Below are 16,306 nucleotides of genomic sequence, written 5' to 3'. Positions count from 1 at the left end.
GGCAAAATGTTAACAACTGGTGACTGTAGATGACGGGTAAGCAGTGTTCATTGAATTATTCTTTCAACTCATTTCTAAAGGTTTGAACATCTTCTAAATATGAGGGATTGTGGGGAATAATTCAGGTGAAAATAAAAAGGAGAGAGAAAAGTGATGGAATAGGGAGATGTGAGGGATTTGGCATCCAAATACAATGTGTGGATCTTGTTTGGCTCTTGCTTCAAACAAATCAGTCCTAGGGATGCATTTAGGAGACAGTCAGGGAAATAGGAGGACTGATGGGACATTTGGTGAAATGAAGTATGAAGCAAATGAAATGAGATTGGCTATGATAATTGTTGATCCTGGGTCATGGGTACTGGGGGAACGATTGTATTCTGTCTACTTTTGCATGTTGGAAAATTTACATATGAAAGTTGGGGTCCAACTCAAAATTACATAGTAATATTGGACTTTGTCAGTGAGTGAGTGACTAATAGACACCTGAATATGTTTCCATGGGTGTTTATGATTAAAGAAAGAATTACACAGAAGAGTGATAAGTTGTGAAATCAAGATTAGTACCTGAGTTTCTCTCATAGTTTTCATTTTAAGTGAATTTGAGGGGGGACTTTGAGTTGTGGAGTTGAAGGTTCTGTGGAAGTAATTGTCTTTCTATTTTTTTCCTTTTCTTTTGTTTTCATTCTCTCAATTTCCCCAATGCATGAGGCTCCTGACCACCATACAGAAAGCTAGAGCTGATGCATTGTCCTGATCACTGCTGAAGCTGATGGAATGGTATTTATTGCTTCCACCTAAGTTTGGGAATCTCAAGATTTGTCTACTTAATCAGTTCTTTGTTTAGCTAGGAGAGTGTTCATTGTCCTGCAGGTTCCAGATGCTACTGTACCTGCCGGTGCTAATTTAACACTCAGGTGAAGATAAACAAGTTTCTGAAGGAATGACTATTCAGGAAGATCATACAAATCTACAACCCCCCCCCCCCATCTACACCCTGCCCCCAGTTTATTTTTTTTTTTAATTTTTTTTATAACGTTTATTTATTTTTGAGACAGAGAGAGACAGAGCATGAATGGGGGAGGGGCAGAGAGAGAGGGAGACACAGAATCGGAAGCAGGCTCCAGGCTCTGAGCCATCAGCCCAGAGCCCGACGCGGGGCACGAACCCACAGACCGCGAGATTGTGACCTGAGCCGAAGTCGGACGCTTAACCGACTGAGCCACCCAGGCGCCCCTCACCCTGCCCCCAGTTTAAACACTGCACATTCTTTTAATGATCTTTGCTCATCTGATACCTGGTCACTTTTCTGCAGACATATTCCAGCTTGCCAAATTTCTCTTTAAATTGTGTAGCATTCAGAGTGGAGAAATGCTTCAAATAGGATTTGCCACTTTTAATCCTTAGTGTTTTCATTCTTGTTTATCCCTAGAGCTCCTTTCTCGTAACAAGCCCTAAAGCATTAGCTTCCTCCTCTTACCTCGTGTGCTTTTTAGTGTTTATTTTTGAGGGAGAGACAGAGAGAGACAGAGTGCAAGTGGGAGAGGGGCAGAGAGAGGGGGAGACACAGAGTTGAAGCAGGCTCCAGGCTCCGAGCTGTCAGCACAGAGCCCAATGTGGGCTCGAACTCACAAACTGCGAGATCATGACCTGAGTGGAAGTTGGACACTTAACCGACTGAGCCACCCAGGCGCCCCTTACCCCTTGTGCTTTTAACCCGTTCCCCGAGCGACAGCGTTTTCTCATGTCTCAAGATCCAAGTCAAATATCATCTCCTTCATGCTTCCCTGTCAGATCTTGTTCCCGCTCCCGACTTCTCTTGTGCTTCATCTGTAGGCCAGCTGGCCCCTTGGCTAGGCTGTGAATTCCTTGAAAGCAGCTATTTTATTTTATTATCATACCTTAACACTTCACCCAGTACTTGGCATATATTAAATGCTCACTAAGTGTTTAATGAGTTGGAGAGTTATCTAATATCCTCTGGGTATTAAAAAACATTATAACTTCTTGTCTACGTTTTTCCACAAGGCTCTCAAGAGACCATCAGATTCCTATTTAAATCAAAATGTAACATGGCGTCCAATGAATATCCCTGTTTACCAACTCAGCCCATCAGCTACCTATGCTGCCTTTTTTTTTTAAAGTTTATTTATTTATTTTTGAGAGAGGCTGGAGAGGGGCAGAGAGAGAGAATCCCAAGCAGGCTGCATGCTGTCAGCGCAGATCCCCATGCAGGGCTCGTCATGAACCGTGAGATCAGGACCCAAGTGGAAGTCAAGAGCGGGAAGCTCAACCGACTGAGCCCCACCCAGGAGCCCCTGTGCTGCTTTCTTTTTAAATGTGATCAAGCCGTCTGAAGAATTCTGACAGAAATGTTTATTTACTGTTTCTGGAATGTGTTCACTCATTCTTGAAAATTGAGGCATTTGCTTTATTTTGGTTTTTTCATCTCTTCCATTCACTGCAATACTAATTCACTCGCAGTAATTTCGAGATTACATATGCATTCCAATGCATTTTATTACTGTGGCATATAAACAGTTTGGGTCGGTAAAGTTGATCTCCTGTGTTATAATTATTGGTAAAATAACAGTATCTCACATTTGTAAAAGTGCCTTACCATTTGCAAAATGTTTTCTCATATCTCATTTGAGCCTTACTAGAAACTCCTGTTTCATAAGTAGTGACTATTATCTGTGGTTTTCAGTCGGGAAAACAGTTTAGAGAGATAGGTGACATGACTGGATATCGTAGAGTCAAGAATTGAACCCAAGCTTTTCAGAACAACCCGGGACCTTATTTATGATCTGGGCTTCGGTGCCTTATGCTCATTCTGTTCTTTCCTGATTAAAGATAACTCTTCTCGGGGAGAAGAAACACACACAGTTACACAGCTCGACTTTTCTCTTTGCATTTCCTGTTCTTGTCATTCTCCAATCTTTTTTCCTCCAACCTTTCTCCTTTTTTATTCTTTTTGTTCTCTTTCTTTGTTCTGAGTGTATCCATTTTGTCATATGTTCTGTTTGCCTGTTAAATTTGTTTTGGTGCTGCAGGGAAAAAGGGAAGAAACCAACACTCATTGTGTCAGGTGACGCATCTGCTGTTTCTGCACATTATTAGCTCAGTGTCATAACCTAGCAAGATAGGTGAAATCATCCTTGATTTGTGCAGATGAGGAGAGAGGAGGCTCAGAGATTTACCCAGTTACTACCTACCATAATATGCACCCCCCCGCCCCCACCACCAAATTGTCTGAATAAGGATTTCAAGTGGAAACATCTCTTCGATTTTGTGCAGAATTTAGTATGCTTTTTTTTTTTGTTTTAAAGGGGACACTCCACGATGGTTTTCCCTTTTTTCTGTGATATTTTCATATTTAGAGAAGTGTGATAGAGATTTAAGAAAGCATGGGGAATGCTGGGTCTACCTCTTTCCTTCTCCTGGTGTGCTGTTTTTCATTTGGTTTAGGTCACTGTGAAATGTAAATGTTACCTTAATAGGGGTGGTGCACACACACACACACACACACACACACACACACACATCACTTTTGTCTATATCATACTTCAGCAAGAACTAGTTTCTCAGATGCGTCCTCACAGAGAACAGAGCCCCAGGGAGATGGGACCCAGGACAGGGGAGAGCCTTTCGGGGAAGGGAGGGCTGTGGCACTGGGGCATGGCACGCGAGGGCAGGTCTGTGGGGGGCACTGGTACACCACTGTGCAACGGCGGTGAGGACTAGTGCCCACTGTCATCATGCCTTCTCCTTAACCTCCAGAGTTGTGTCTAGAATCATTTGGTGCAGCAGAAGTCAATGCGGTGGCCACACTTCTGAGTTTTAGGAGTTGTGCTGCACACACAGCCGCCTCTCGGTTTTCTCCCGCCTCCTATGAATAGCAAGCATCTCTCTTCTTACGCTGAATTTCAACAACACACAACCTGGTGGACTCATAATTATAAACCACTGAATGTTAGAGATGGAGGGTAATAATTTCTAGAATGACTGTGCCTAGTCATAAAGTAATCTCTTATTTCCCCACTTTCTAGACAATTGCAACACGACTTTCCCAGGGCTCTGATTTTCAGCACGGATGATTTTTTCTTCAGGGAAGACGGTGCCTATGAGTTCAATCCTGACTTCCTGGAGGAAGCACATGAATGGAACCAGAAAAGAGGTGACAAATTCCTTTCCAAATTCCCGGGAAACCCTATTGTGCACATAGAATAAGTTTTATGGAAGGAGTGTAATAAAAGTTCTGCCATTTTTCCCCCCAAACAGAATGCCAGAGCGTAACCTCCCTAGATTCCAGGAAAAGGAAAATTATTGATAATGGGTTCTGAAATAGATGGCACTAAAGTTGTGTAATGAGGACATCCTGTAATAAAAATAACAAAATATGGAGTACGCTCGCCCTTCTGATTGTTGCATGTTGCTCACTGTTATATAACATTGTGTTGCAGCCAGAAAAGCAATGAGGAATGGCATATCCCCCATTATTATTGATAATACCAACCTCCACGCCTGGGAAATGAAGCCCTATGCAGTCATGGTAGGAAACAGCATCATTCTGATTTTTCAGTTCCGGAAATTTTGTGAGAAAATTGAACCATTTGTTCTTTCCTCTTTTTCCGATCTGCCATGATCTCATCTTTATTAATAGTAGTTCTCTCAGAGAGCAGGTAAACAGGTTTTGTTTTAGTGTTTCTCTCTTGTTCAGTGGCTGAAACTTGCTAAGGTGCTAATATCCCCTCAGGGTACATTTGTAAACACTCCTTGGTCCGAATTCTTGATGGTTTTTCTGTCTTGATTTTCTGTCTTGCTTTCCAAAGAAGAGACATCTATATGGGGCACCGTCTGAAGCTTGCAGAGAAATATTGGGGTGGGCAGTGCTGCTAGCCGAGTTGTAGGTTATATTGATAGGACACGGTCTTTGGCAGGCAGGGATTTCAGTACTGTTTAGTGTTGCCACATGAGAGTTCTGGGGTGACCTTTTTTTTTTTTTTTTTTGGTTTTAAAACATATTTAGGGTTAACACTGTAACCCTATTAAGATACTAGAATACAAATATAAATACACAAACAAAGATAACTCAGCTCTCTACTGTCAGAATAGAAAAGTAAGAGGAATAAAACTATGTTTGTATTTTAAATTATGATCTGTTTTCAGACATATTTCACCTTTTCTGGTCATAAGTTTTCATTCCCTATTGGGCATATAGATAGGAGAAAAGATCCTGAAACACACAGGGCAAGAAGATGACAGATGAGTAGTCTAATTTTGTCATACATAATCCCCACTTGTCTAACAGTAAAGTGAGTATCTCTAAGAAACTGGGCTCGTGGCATCTATTCATGGCTTCTTTTTAATCCGGGGGCAAAAGAGCTTACACGCAGGTGTGCTTTTCTCTAACTGTACATCCATCTGGTTTATTTAGGCCCAGCCTGTGGGACTTTGGGTGAATGTAGGAAGGAATGAACATCACTTTTGTCGTTACTTCAGTTCATGGACCGAGAGTCCACTTGGCAGAGAAATGAAAGGGGACATGAGTAGTCAAGTTAATTAAGGCACAACTCAAAACCAAGAGTAGTGGGAGAGTGGCTTAAGGAAAGACATCTTATTTTTTATTATCTGGAATGTGCAATCTTTTTAAGCCACCCACAGCTATTACTAAGATCCAGAAATTAGGTATTTTCCATCTAGGATATCTGAATCCTTTTCTAATGAGAGGGGTCCATCTCAATCTCAAGAATGAAGAGGAAATCTTTTTACTTAGCTGTTTTCATTCTGTATTTTGTAACACAATAAACGATAGTGACAACAGAGTTCAGATTTTGAGATGAGAAAGGAGTAGCCAGTTTATGAATGCAAAGATTATTTGGATGTGTATATGCAAACTGTAAACCCAAGGATCACGGGGCGTGGTGCTTTGGGCCGGACTGTATTGCATAGTGGGGAAAGCCCCTTCTTGGCGGGAAGAGTTTGTAAAGAGTGTTGGGAAATCATTTTTATTTCATAAGCTCTGTTCCTAGGGCACCGTCACTTTCTAACTGAGGCATGAGGAATGGGACAAGGCATTTGGCAGAAGAAAACTCGGTGATAATCCTATAAGGGACTTTGAGAAGCCACTGAATTCATTTCTCATACATGTGGGCAGGATATTTAAAACTTAGTTCAGCTATCTATTTTTAAAAATGTCCCCAAAGAACCTTTATCATTTTCCTACATAGTAGATAAAATTGACCAAAACTTATCATTGGGAACCATAATATAATCTGAGAGTGGCTAAGTATGGAAATGAACCAACGGTACTTGTAAGATAAACTAAGGCCTTGGATTACTGGTAAAACAAAAGGAATCTTAGAAAAGATTTGTAGTAAATGTTAAATGGCAGCATAAACATTCCCAAACATACGTACCATGTCTTCAATGTTTTATGTACTTTTGAAAAATCAGGCACTTGAAAATAACTATGAAGTTATATTCCGAGAACCTGACACTCGCTGGAAATTCAACGTTCAAGAGTTAGCAAGGTACTTCTTTGTTTTTCTAGTTCCTCATTATGTATCCTGCTGTTTTCAGGTATTTCAGACCGAACAAAAGAATCTTTTCAGGCTGGAAATGGACATGGTAGTTTTCAGGCCAGAAATGGTAATTCTTGGAAATTGATCACTTTGGATTTATTAATGTGAAGACTTTAGTTTTGGGTCAGTTTTCTAATATACTGCTAAACGCTACACTTTGGCTTGGACTTGGTCCTTTTAAAGGACACATTTAACTTTCTGCTAAAATGCTTCTTCATTAATGAACGTTTGAAAGCACTTTTCTCTGCATGGGATTGCACATGTCAGTGGCGTTTTTGCATTGAGGCTCAATAAAGATCTTTAAACGTTCAACAGTCTGTGGTTCACTTAGGGTCTAGATGCTGCTTCTAATTTATAGAGCAATAAATGTCCAAATAATACTAACTTGTTGATTGAGTGCATGGGTTCTGATATTTACTATCTGTGTTATTTGATGATGTCAATGATTTAAAGAAACCAGTGAGATCAGAATTTACTTTTTAGGAATAAGACTGATTTATCCTATAGTTACAAGGAGATAGTGCTTCCAAAATCGGTCTGTGGCCCACGCCCATCACAGTTGCCTGAGGTGATTGTTAAAATCCTAGTTCACGGGCCCCATGCCACAGTGGGAATCTCTGGTAATTGCATTTCGAACTATATCCCCAGTTGATTCTGAGGCCCGCTTGAAATTAAGGTTATTTTAATTAGCATCTAGAAGTGTCTCGGACTGACATAAATGGATTATAGATATATGCATGATTAACAGGCAAAAATATAATAAGTAGATCTCATGGTGTTCTTTTATACCTTGAAGCATGAAATTGAGAGTTCCAAAAACAAAGCATTTCCGAAACTCTAGTTGTTTAGCCTTAGAGCAGCACAAAAAAACAGGAGTGGAGCCTGAAAGATAACTCCTTAAAGAGATGTTATGCTTTAGTGAGAGTTAAATCCTGAGACTAGGGAGTGCATATCTATATAATGACGCAGGACTTGTAACTCCTTTTGAATATACCGCCTTAAGTACATGTTTGCATTTTTTCCCATGTAGAAGGAACATTCATGGAGTCCCAAGAGAAAAAATACACCGGATGAAGGAACGGTATGAACACGATGTTACCTTTCACAGTGTGCTTCATGCGGAAAAGCCAAGCAGAATGAACAGAAACCAGGACAGGAATAACCCATCACCTTCCGACGGCGCAGGATACTGGAATCCCTGCGCGGAGTTTCCCACCCGGAGGGCTCATGGGGGCTTCACAAATGAGAGCTCCTTTAACAGAAGAGGCGGCTGTCACCATGGATATTAGAGGCCTATCGTACAGGCATTCACAATTTTCCTAAATCAGTTTTTACCGCAACTTTTGGTATTTATTCTTTGTTCAGTTTTAGCCAGAGCTCTAATTCCCGTGTAAATAGTCGGACCTGAAAGTTTTTCAGAAGTCATTATATTCATTTTCAACAAGCACTTGTTAAAAGTGATCCTCTATGCATGGTCTGATGCTGGAATTCTGATTTGATTAAACAAAGTCACTTTCTCTAGGGAACCAATTGGAAACGGAACCCTGAAAACGTACCCAGTCACATAAGTTCAATATACAGAAGCTTCAGTACCACTTCCTCTGAAGTAATCTATTTTTCCAGAAAACCCATCTCCATCAGGAAGGTTGGAAAGGTGGGGGAGAAGTGGGAGACAGGAAAATGTTAGTGCCATTGCTACTTTGATAAGCCGTGTATCCAAAAAATGTGAGATGTGTGGCTGTCACGATGAGAGTGGTTTTCCTCTAAAATGCATATGCTAGAGAGCATACATCTAAGGGAATATCGTCCTTCAAAGTAGACTCTTTGGGAAATTATCCCTTTATTCTCGTGATGTGTCATTGTTAAAAAGTCTTTTGGATCCTTCTTGATAGCTCTAAAAGCTACTGAGGAAAACCAGTGTCATTATTTAAAGTCACATCTTGTGTTTTAACTACCACTGTATCGAATAGGATTAAACCTGATGAACTTTTTGGCTGTTGTGCCAATAGTGGAAATTAAAGAAGCCTGACTTTATAAAACACCAGTTTTTAAGAGGAAAAAATTAAGCAGTTTTTAGACATGTGCATAATCAGTTGGCTGCCCAAATGTTTGGGAGCACAAGAATTAAGCATCCCAAGATATAAATCATATAGGGATACGTAAAAGTCATGCTCATTGCAAGATGAGCATTCTTGGCGTTTTATGTGGCATTAAGACAATAAAGTTCTACCACAACTCTGGGATGTCCCTCTTAAACCAATACTGAATTTATGATTCCAAATCAAGTCTCCACAGGTTAGAATCAAATTAATTTGGTGTGAGACCATGATAGATAAGATCACGTAGGATGTATGCTTTATTTCTTGTTGGCCAACAGCTTCTTTATAATGTTCTGTGAAATATTATTTTAAGTGTCCTATATAATGGTGCTTTTATGGTTATTAAAAATTATCTATGGTATTGCTTTATATGAATTTGTCATTGAATCTAGACTGCTTTAATGATATAAAAAAATTAATTGCCTAAATTCCATAGAATTCTACCCTATTAAGAACCAGTTTTTCTATATCATAAACTTATTTACCAGTCTTCTTTAGTAAATAGGAGACATAAAGACAAAAGCAACCTTGCATTTTACATGCTTATATAAATTATTTGATCTGCATACATTGGAAAGGCTATTACTTTAGCATTTTAATATCTGCCACTATTGACATCTTATGGCTTTTTATTCACCTTGTCTGAGTAACCACTCTGATATGGCCCCAGGTTTAGATCCAGAGCTTTTAAAGAGCTCAGGAGAGTAATTTCCCTATTTGTCTCTTTTTTCCCCTGGATGACTCCTGAAATACTTGGTTTGGAAGCATAAACATAATTGATTAAATGCTGCCAACTTTGTCCCAGCTAGAAGTGATTTATTTTTTCTCTCAGTTCCCAAGTTTCCTGATTGATGTAATTTTTTGAACACTCAACTTTAACCTGTAGTTTTGTATGATTAACGTTTGTATCGTTCACAGAGCCGGCATAGTGCTTTACGTACAAGATAGGGTCTCGTTAAGTAATTGCTGAGTAACACAAACTGCTTTTACCATTATCCCTAATCCTATGGTGTACATTCTTGACTTTGTAATCATTGTCACTTCTTAGGGGACAATATCTGCATATACTTAAGCTTCATATTTTGCTTATATAGCTTCCTATATTTTTTACAATGTGTAAAAAAGGAGTGTGTGCATGAGATCTCTCTATAATGTGTGGTCTAAATGGTAAGGAAGAATAGAGGATGCAGTAGCAGTTCAGGTTAGATTCTTCTAATTCTTTTTTGTTCATCTGAGACTCCAGTTTTATTCCCTGTTCTAGAGTGGATCACTTGGAAAATGATTAGGATGGGAAGACCAAATTGTTTTACGAACAAAATTTAAATCATGTATTAACAAGACTGGCAGAACACTTGAGTTAAAAAGAACTGCAGAATGGATTATTGTTACGTTAATTTTTAGAGGAGCCAAAAATCATGGATCACAGTTATGAAAGAAAAAATTGCTTTTTAAAAGATTTATCCTTGGCTTTGAAATGCGTTTCTAATTAGATTTGAAAACAGGGTATTTTATATAAACTTAAGGCATAGTAAAAGACCTGATTTCAGAGCTTTTCCATGCTATCGGCTCCTGGTTGGAAGTGCATTCTCTTTTCTCCATTAAGCGTAAGAAAGTCACAAACGAGAATATCCTCTTATATTGAACTATTACTGTCTGCCTTGGTGGTTAGAGAAAACCAGGTTTAAAGGAAGTACTGCTGAGTCCTGTGACAGGGCTAAAAATAAAGTGGGTAGAATCTGCCAATTTGAAAGAACAGTTTTCTCTGAAGTTGCAGATGATCATTTTGTTACAAAAACATTAACACTATGAAATCTGATTTAAAGTACTTGAATTTTTAATTAAAATAATTTCAGAGATCACAGTGGAATCATAAAAAGGAATTACATTGGGGATTCTGTTTTTCTTGTAGTTATGCCGACTTAGGGTTGAAGAATGGGTCTTAGAAAACACCACTGTTGTATCTTTCTCTTCCTGACGTTTAATTAGGATAGAAGTAGAAGAGAATCAACACGTTTGTTAGGGAAAACTGGGTCACAGTGGGCTATCTCCGAGAAACAAAACTAAACCAAACCATCTAAGATAGGAACTAAACTAAAAAGAATTACAGGAGTCAAAATAACTGTACTTACGAACTTAGTTTCATTTAATTAAGGACACAACTTAAAGAAAAAGTTACTTTGTAAAATAATACTTGGTCAAGTCCAGTGATCAAATTCAGTCATAAAGATTTAAGGGAGATTTTTTTTCTTGATTAGTTAATAAAGACCCAGTCAATTTTAAGATCGGTAACAAATCAAAGCCCAGAGGCAGGCAAAGAGCATTCCTGTGATAGACAGGCACCCAGGGAAATTAGAGACTATTTTTCTCATTATGCGAACACTGATGTGCCGTTTGAAGCTGTATTTTTTACAAACTGGAGAGGCTGAGTCAGTGACTTATCGTCATGTTTGCTGTTGTCGCCTTTGCAGTCTCACAGATGACCTTTTTACTGTATCTGTGTCCTGCACGTCAGGCTCCCATCCTTCGGTGCTGGCCTGGGGGTTCTCGCAGTCTCGTATCCCAGAGGCAGGAGGATACCTTTTCGGCCTGACATAATCTTTTGAGCTCGTGGGAGCAGTCCTAGGGGAGTCATTGGGAGACAGAAGTTGATCTTCTCCTGGCGAACCAGACAAAAGGGCTTGAGTGTTGATCAATGCAAGTTCTTCGTCAGCTATTGAATCACTTTCCACAAGGGAAGTGTCATTAAATTTCAGTGGAGTCCTCTGAGGGGAATTCAACTCTCTTTTCTTCATAGGTGTTTCGTATTTGGTGCCACAACTCCGTGGTGGCTGAAATGCCTTCTGTGCAGCTGGAGAAACAAATGTACAAATGGGACTCACAGGTGGAGGTAAAGGCAGTCTACTCAAAAAATCTAAGGCTTTTCTCTTCTTGCAGGTTTTCGGGTCATCCAGCTCTCTCTCCCCTTTATAACAAGACTTTGAAGTCATTTGGGCTGATCCAGGTGTGGGCACAGACTTTGTTTTCGGCTTACAAAGTGATAAAGGACTCTGGTAATTCATCTCACTATTGGGAGAAGACATCTGATAAAAAGACAAAATGCAGCCTAGATAATGATGCACTAATATGTAAAACATCATCAAATCAGCTTTTCGTTAGAAATATTTAAGCACACAAATACCACATACATTCTCACGCCCATCGTGACTCATAGGTCAGATGATTTCAAGAGACATTTACATTATTGTTCTCATTCCAGAAGGAAACAGTTTTGCATACAAGGATACAAAAATGACACAAAAAGAAAAAAGAATGAAGACTAATTGTAATAAAAGACAAAAAGGGAGGCAGGGGGATTTAACTGACTCTTGAATCTTTTCTTTTTTCATGAACAGCTTAAACAAAGATGAGCATTTTTAAACCATTTTAAGAGCACAGACTGCCTGGGTTCTAACACTTAACTTTTCTAGTTTTGTGACTTTAGGCAACTGTTCAACCTCTCTAGACCATAGTTTCCTCATTTGCAAAACAGAGATAATTTTCATCCCATGGGTTGTGGTAAAGATTAAATGAGTTAATACAGATACACTAAGCAACTGTTAGCTACTTGAGATTTAGTCATCAGTCAGTATTACAGACCTTACAGCTTAATTTGCATGTACGGTGATTTAAAGAGTTAAGCTGAGCTTAGAAACACCCCTAACTGTATAGAATAGTCCTTCTAGCAAAAGGACAGAGGCAAAACAGAGGCAAAACACTATTTTCTATCACATGCACTTGCAATGCTAAAAACGAAAGCACCTGTTTGTCAAATGTGACCCCAAAGAAGGTTCCATCTGGCTTTGATAAGCAAGATATAATTTCCAGATAACCTATACTTACAGGAGCCACTGAACAATAAACTACACTTTCTGGTCAAGTTTAATTCCATTTCACCAAGTTTACCACATGCACACCAGAATATAGTATTGACTGCGTACATAATACTCATAAAATTCTTTCAATTAACTTACCGAAAGTTTACTTCCTAGGCCAAGGACGGTTTGAACGGTGTGTGGCTCTGAAGTATAGTCTTTCGTTGGGGTGGACACCTTGGGACTGTTGGCATTAAGTATATGCACAAGTTTGTTTTCTGCATCATTGCAAAACGTATCAATATTCTAAGAAAATAAATTGGAAAAGCTGTTTTGTAAAATGAAAACACACATTTTCATGTTTTCAGAAAATGTTACCTTTAAAATTAGAAATAAAAGATTCAGACCAGAAAAAAAGAATGAAACACCCAAAATTTGAGAGCAACTGTCAAACAATATACCAGTGTAAAAATGCAAAGCCAACATGTTGGAGGGAGGGAGGGAGTGTGTGTACGTCAGGGAAGGAAAGAGACGGGAGAGATCTTGCCAACCAGTCAGTTTAATTACAAGGTATTCCATGGTACTGGATTAGGAGCTGGAAGACGGGGGCTCAAGTTCCAGCTCTATTTCCTACCTAATAGCTGTAAATCACCTAACATCTATAGAGTATGCCCTGGGTTAGTAGTAAAATGAGACAACTGCCTCACGTCTGTTCTAAGAACGGAAACAATGTATAGGTTAAGCCACATAAAACTGTTGTTTCAGAAGTTACAACTGGTCGAATACCAGCAATTTTATATAATTTAACCTAATTCATGAGAGTATTTTGTAAAAGTTAAAAATGCTATGTAAATAACAGTTGTCTCTGAACAATCCTTGAATAAAACCTGGGAGAAATTCTGGGCTGTTTTTCATCTGTATGGAGGCCAAATGGTGAATATAATTCCCACTCCACCCCCAATTTAGAAACCAGATCAATCAGGGTGTTATTCTTCACTATAATATATATTGAGTCTTTAGGTAAAATATTACACAAACTTCCTTGATACAGCTGGCTACTCTGATGCTTTTAAAATATAATTTTATTTATATATATATTTTGAACAACACACATTTCAGATATCAAACTAACAGCCTTATCTTGAAGATTCTTTACTAGTTAGCAATTTTTAAAATCCAAAATTTTATTGGGAGGCAGCATTGCACAGTGGTTAATAGGTGGGGCTATGCAGGGGCACTTGGGTGGCACAGTCAGTTAAGCATCTGACTTCAGTTCAGGTCATATCTTGTGGTTTGTGAGTTTGAGCCCCGTCTCGGGCTCCGTGCTGATAGCTCAGAGCCTAGAGCCTGCTAAGGATTGTGTGTCTCCTTCTCACTCCGCCCCTCCCTCCCTCCCTTCATCTCTCTCTCTAAAAAAAAAAAAAAAAAAAAAAAAAAGTTGGGGCTGTGCACTCAGAGAGCTTAAGTATGAATCTTGCTTCTAACAACTTGGCTGTGTGACTTAATCTCGCTGTTTTTCATCAATAAAATGGAAAAGCAGTTCCCCACCTCATAGGATTGGTGGAAGAATTGAATGCGACAGGCTATGAACAAGGCCTGACATACAGCAAGCACTCTAAAACTGTAGCTAATAATTATTACTTGCTATATGTATAAATTTAAGCATAAAATGTATACATTACCCAGGGAAAATAATTTCAGTATTCTCCTATTTGAGATTATTTCAAATCAAGGACAGACATAAACTGTAAAATACTAGATAGGGAGTTTAAAACATGAATTTGGAATCTGCCAGTTATTAACTAATGATACTGCTATGAACCATGGGTAACTCATTCTTGTTGCCCACATGACCTGTAGCTCTGAACATCCTCCTCAGGATTTCTCCTCACTCAATACCCTTCAAGTCACTTTCTCCCAGCTGTTGTCCCCCCCATCTCCTCAGGCTCCTGAGCAATTCATCTTTGAGGAACCCTCATCTCACATTATTTCCTGACTATCCAATTTTCATAGAAGCCACCATTTCCTTGATGTTTGACCATCAAAATAAGAAAATACCAAAATGCGTGGTAATGCCCAAAGTAATTTTACCTCAATAGTATTTTTCATTTTGTGGAATGTCTCTTGAAAATGGCCCTCCTTTGGACTGGCAGAAAACCTGGAAAAATCTCCAGCAAATAAAGTAGGAATTCCTGATTTAGATTCTGGTCGCCACTGGAGGTTGCTAGCAGCAATTAATGTATGAGGTTTAACAATGTCTTCATTAAGATCGGTCCAGACTTTGATTGCCAATAAATTATGGCATTCATCTGACAAATAGACCAAAGGAGCAAAACCTAAGATGAAACAAAACAAAACAAAAAATTCCACTTCATTACATATGTGAGATAAATTTTAAAAAATTCAAGGAAGTTCTAATATGCCTATTTGTTTTGGTATGCTAATAGTAAAACAGACCAAAAAAAGTTTAGAGAAAGCTCAGAATTTCCAAAATAACCTGCTGTTTATGGTGTTAAAATTTCAGTGTTAATATGACAACATATTCTGTTACTTAGGCCATGGGGAAGCAGGTATACTCATACATTGCTGGTGGGAATACAAATTTGTGCAACCCTCTGGAGAAAAAACTGGTAGAATCCAGCAAAATGACACACACTTACCTTTCCACCCAGCAACCCCACTTTTAGTACTCAATTCTGAAGATGTACTTCCAATAATAGTGAGATATATATGAACAAGATTCATGAAAACACTCTGTACAAGGTTACTCACTGAAGCACAGGAGAGCGGTAGGGACAAACACTGGCACATTCATACAATTTTGTACTATGCAGCTGTACAAAAGAATGAGGAAGTGCTCTGTAAACAAACGGTCCAAGATCTTTGGGAAGAAGCAAAAGCTGTTCTAACAGGGAAGTTTATAGCAATACAGGCCTACTTCAAGAAATAAGAAAAATCCCTAATAAACAACCTAAACTTACACCCAAAGGAAACAGAAAAAGAACAAACAAAATCCAAAGCTAGTAGAAGGAAAGAAATTATAAAGATTAGAGCAGAAATAAATGAGACAAAAAAAAAAAAAAAAAGATCAATGAAACCAGAAGCTAGATCTTTGAAAAGATAAACAAAATTGGTAAACCAGACCAAAGCCAGACTCCTCAAGAAAAAGAGGGCTCAAACAAAATCACAAATGAAGGAGGAGAAATAATAAAAATACAAAGATCACATTATGAAAAAGTATATGCCAACAACTTGGACAATCTAGAAGAAATGCATAAATTCTTAGAAACATGTAACCTCCCAAAACTGAATCAGGAAGAAACAGAAAATTTGAACAGACTGATTACTAGCAGTGAAAATGAATCAGTAATCAAACAATTCCCAATAAACAAAAGCCCAGGACCAGATGGCTTCACAGGTGAATTCACAGGTGAACATTTAAGTAACAGTGAATACCTATTCTTCTCAAACTAGTTCAAAAAACAGAAGAGGAAGGAAGACTCCCAAATACACTCTATGAGTACAGCATTATCCTGATATCAAAACCAGATAGACACTTGAAAACAAACTACACGCCAATATGCCCGATGAACAAATCCTCAACAAAACATTAGGAAACTGAATCCAACAATACATTAAAAAAAACATTCACCACAATCAAAGGGGTTTCATTCCCAGGATACAAGAGTGGTTCAATATTTGCAAATTAATCACCACAATACATTACATCAAGAAAAGAAAGGAAAAAAAATCATATGATCATCTCAACAGAAGC

General features: G+C 38.7%; 3 protein-coding genes across 5 annotated transcripts in view; 2 read left to right on the top strand and 1 right to left on the bottom strand.

The window, feature by feature from the left end:
• The window catches only part of LOC102966143 (NEDD4 binding protein 2 like 2), a 105,837-nt gene extending 101,719 nt beyond the window's left edge, over positions 1-4,118 (top strand). The window contains exon 11 of the transcript XR_006221283.1: positions 4,047-4,118. The gene's annotated coding sequence lies outside the window, so the exon portion shown is untranslated. The remainder of the gene's footprint in view (positions 1-4,046) is intronic.
• N4BP2L1 (NEDD4 binding protein 2 like 1) overlaps positions 1-9,532 on the top strand; it is a 32,816-nt gene extending 23,284 nt beyond the window's left edge. The window contains exons 2-5 of one of the 3 annotated variants that reach the window (XM_042997326.1): positions 4,047-4,174; positions 4,461-4,549; positions 6,454-6,530; positions 7,612-9,532. In XM_042997326.1, the coding sequence (XP_042853260.1) occupies positions 4,047-4,174; positions 4,461-4,549; positions 6,454-6,530; positions 7,612-7,870 (553 nt within the window). In that variant the 3' untranslated portion in view covers positions 7,871-9,532. Of the gene's footprint in view, positions 1-4,046; positions 4,175-4,460; positions 4,550-6,453; positions 6,531-6,579; positions 6,649-7,611 lie in introns of all 3 variants that reach the window. The other 2 variants (XM_042997370.1, XM_042997417.1) reach the window with 2 other exon arrangements.
• A 971-nt stretch (positions 9,533-10,503) lies between these two features.
• The window catches only part of BRCA2 (BRCA2 DNA repair associated), a 60,167-nt gene continuing 54,364 nt past the window's right edge, over positions 10,504-16,306 (bottom strand). Inside the window, exons 25-27 of the mRNA XM_007097645.3 lie at positions 14,623-14,867; positions 12,691-12,837; positions 10,504-11,760 (exon numbers count right to left, since the gene is read on the bottom strand). Of these exons, the coding sequence (XP_007097707.2) occupies positions 11,122-11,760; positions 12,691-12,837; positions 14,623-14,867 (1,031 nt within the window). The 3' untranslated portion in view covers positions 10,504-11,121. The remainder of the gene's footprint in view (positions 11,761-12,690; positions 12,838-14,622; positions 14,868-16,306) is intronic.

Source organism: Panthera tigris, chromosome A1 (assembly GCF_018350195.1).
Source record: "Panthera tigris isolate Pti1 chromosome A1, P.tigris_Pti1_mat1.1, whole genome shotgun sequence".
In the NCBI taxonomy this organism is placed as follows: Eukaryota; Metazoa; Chordata; class Mammalia; order Carnivora; family Felidae; genus Panthera; species Panthera tigris.
Note: the sequence above shows the minus strand (reverse complement) of the source record. Positions and strands in the feature narration are given on the sequence as shown.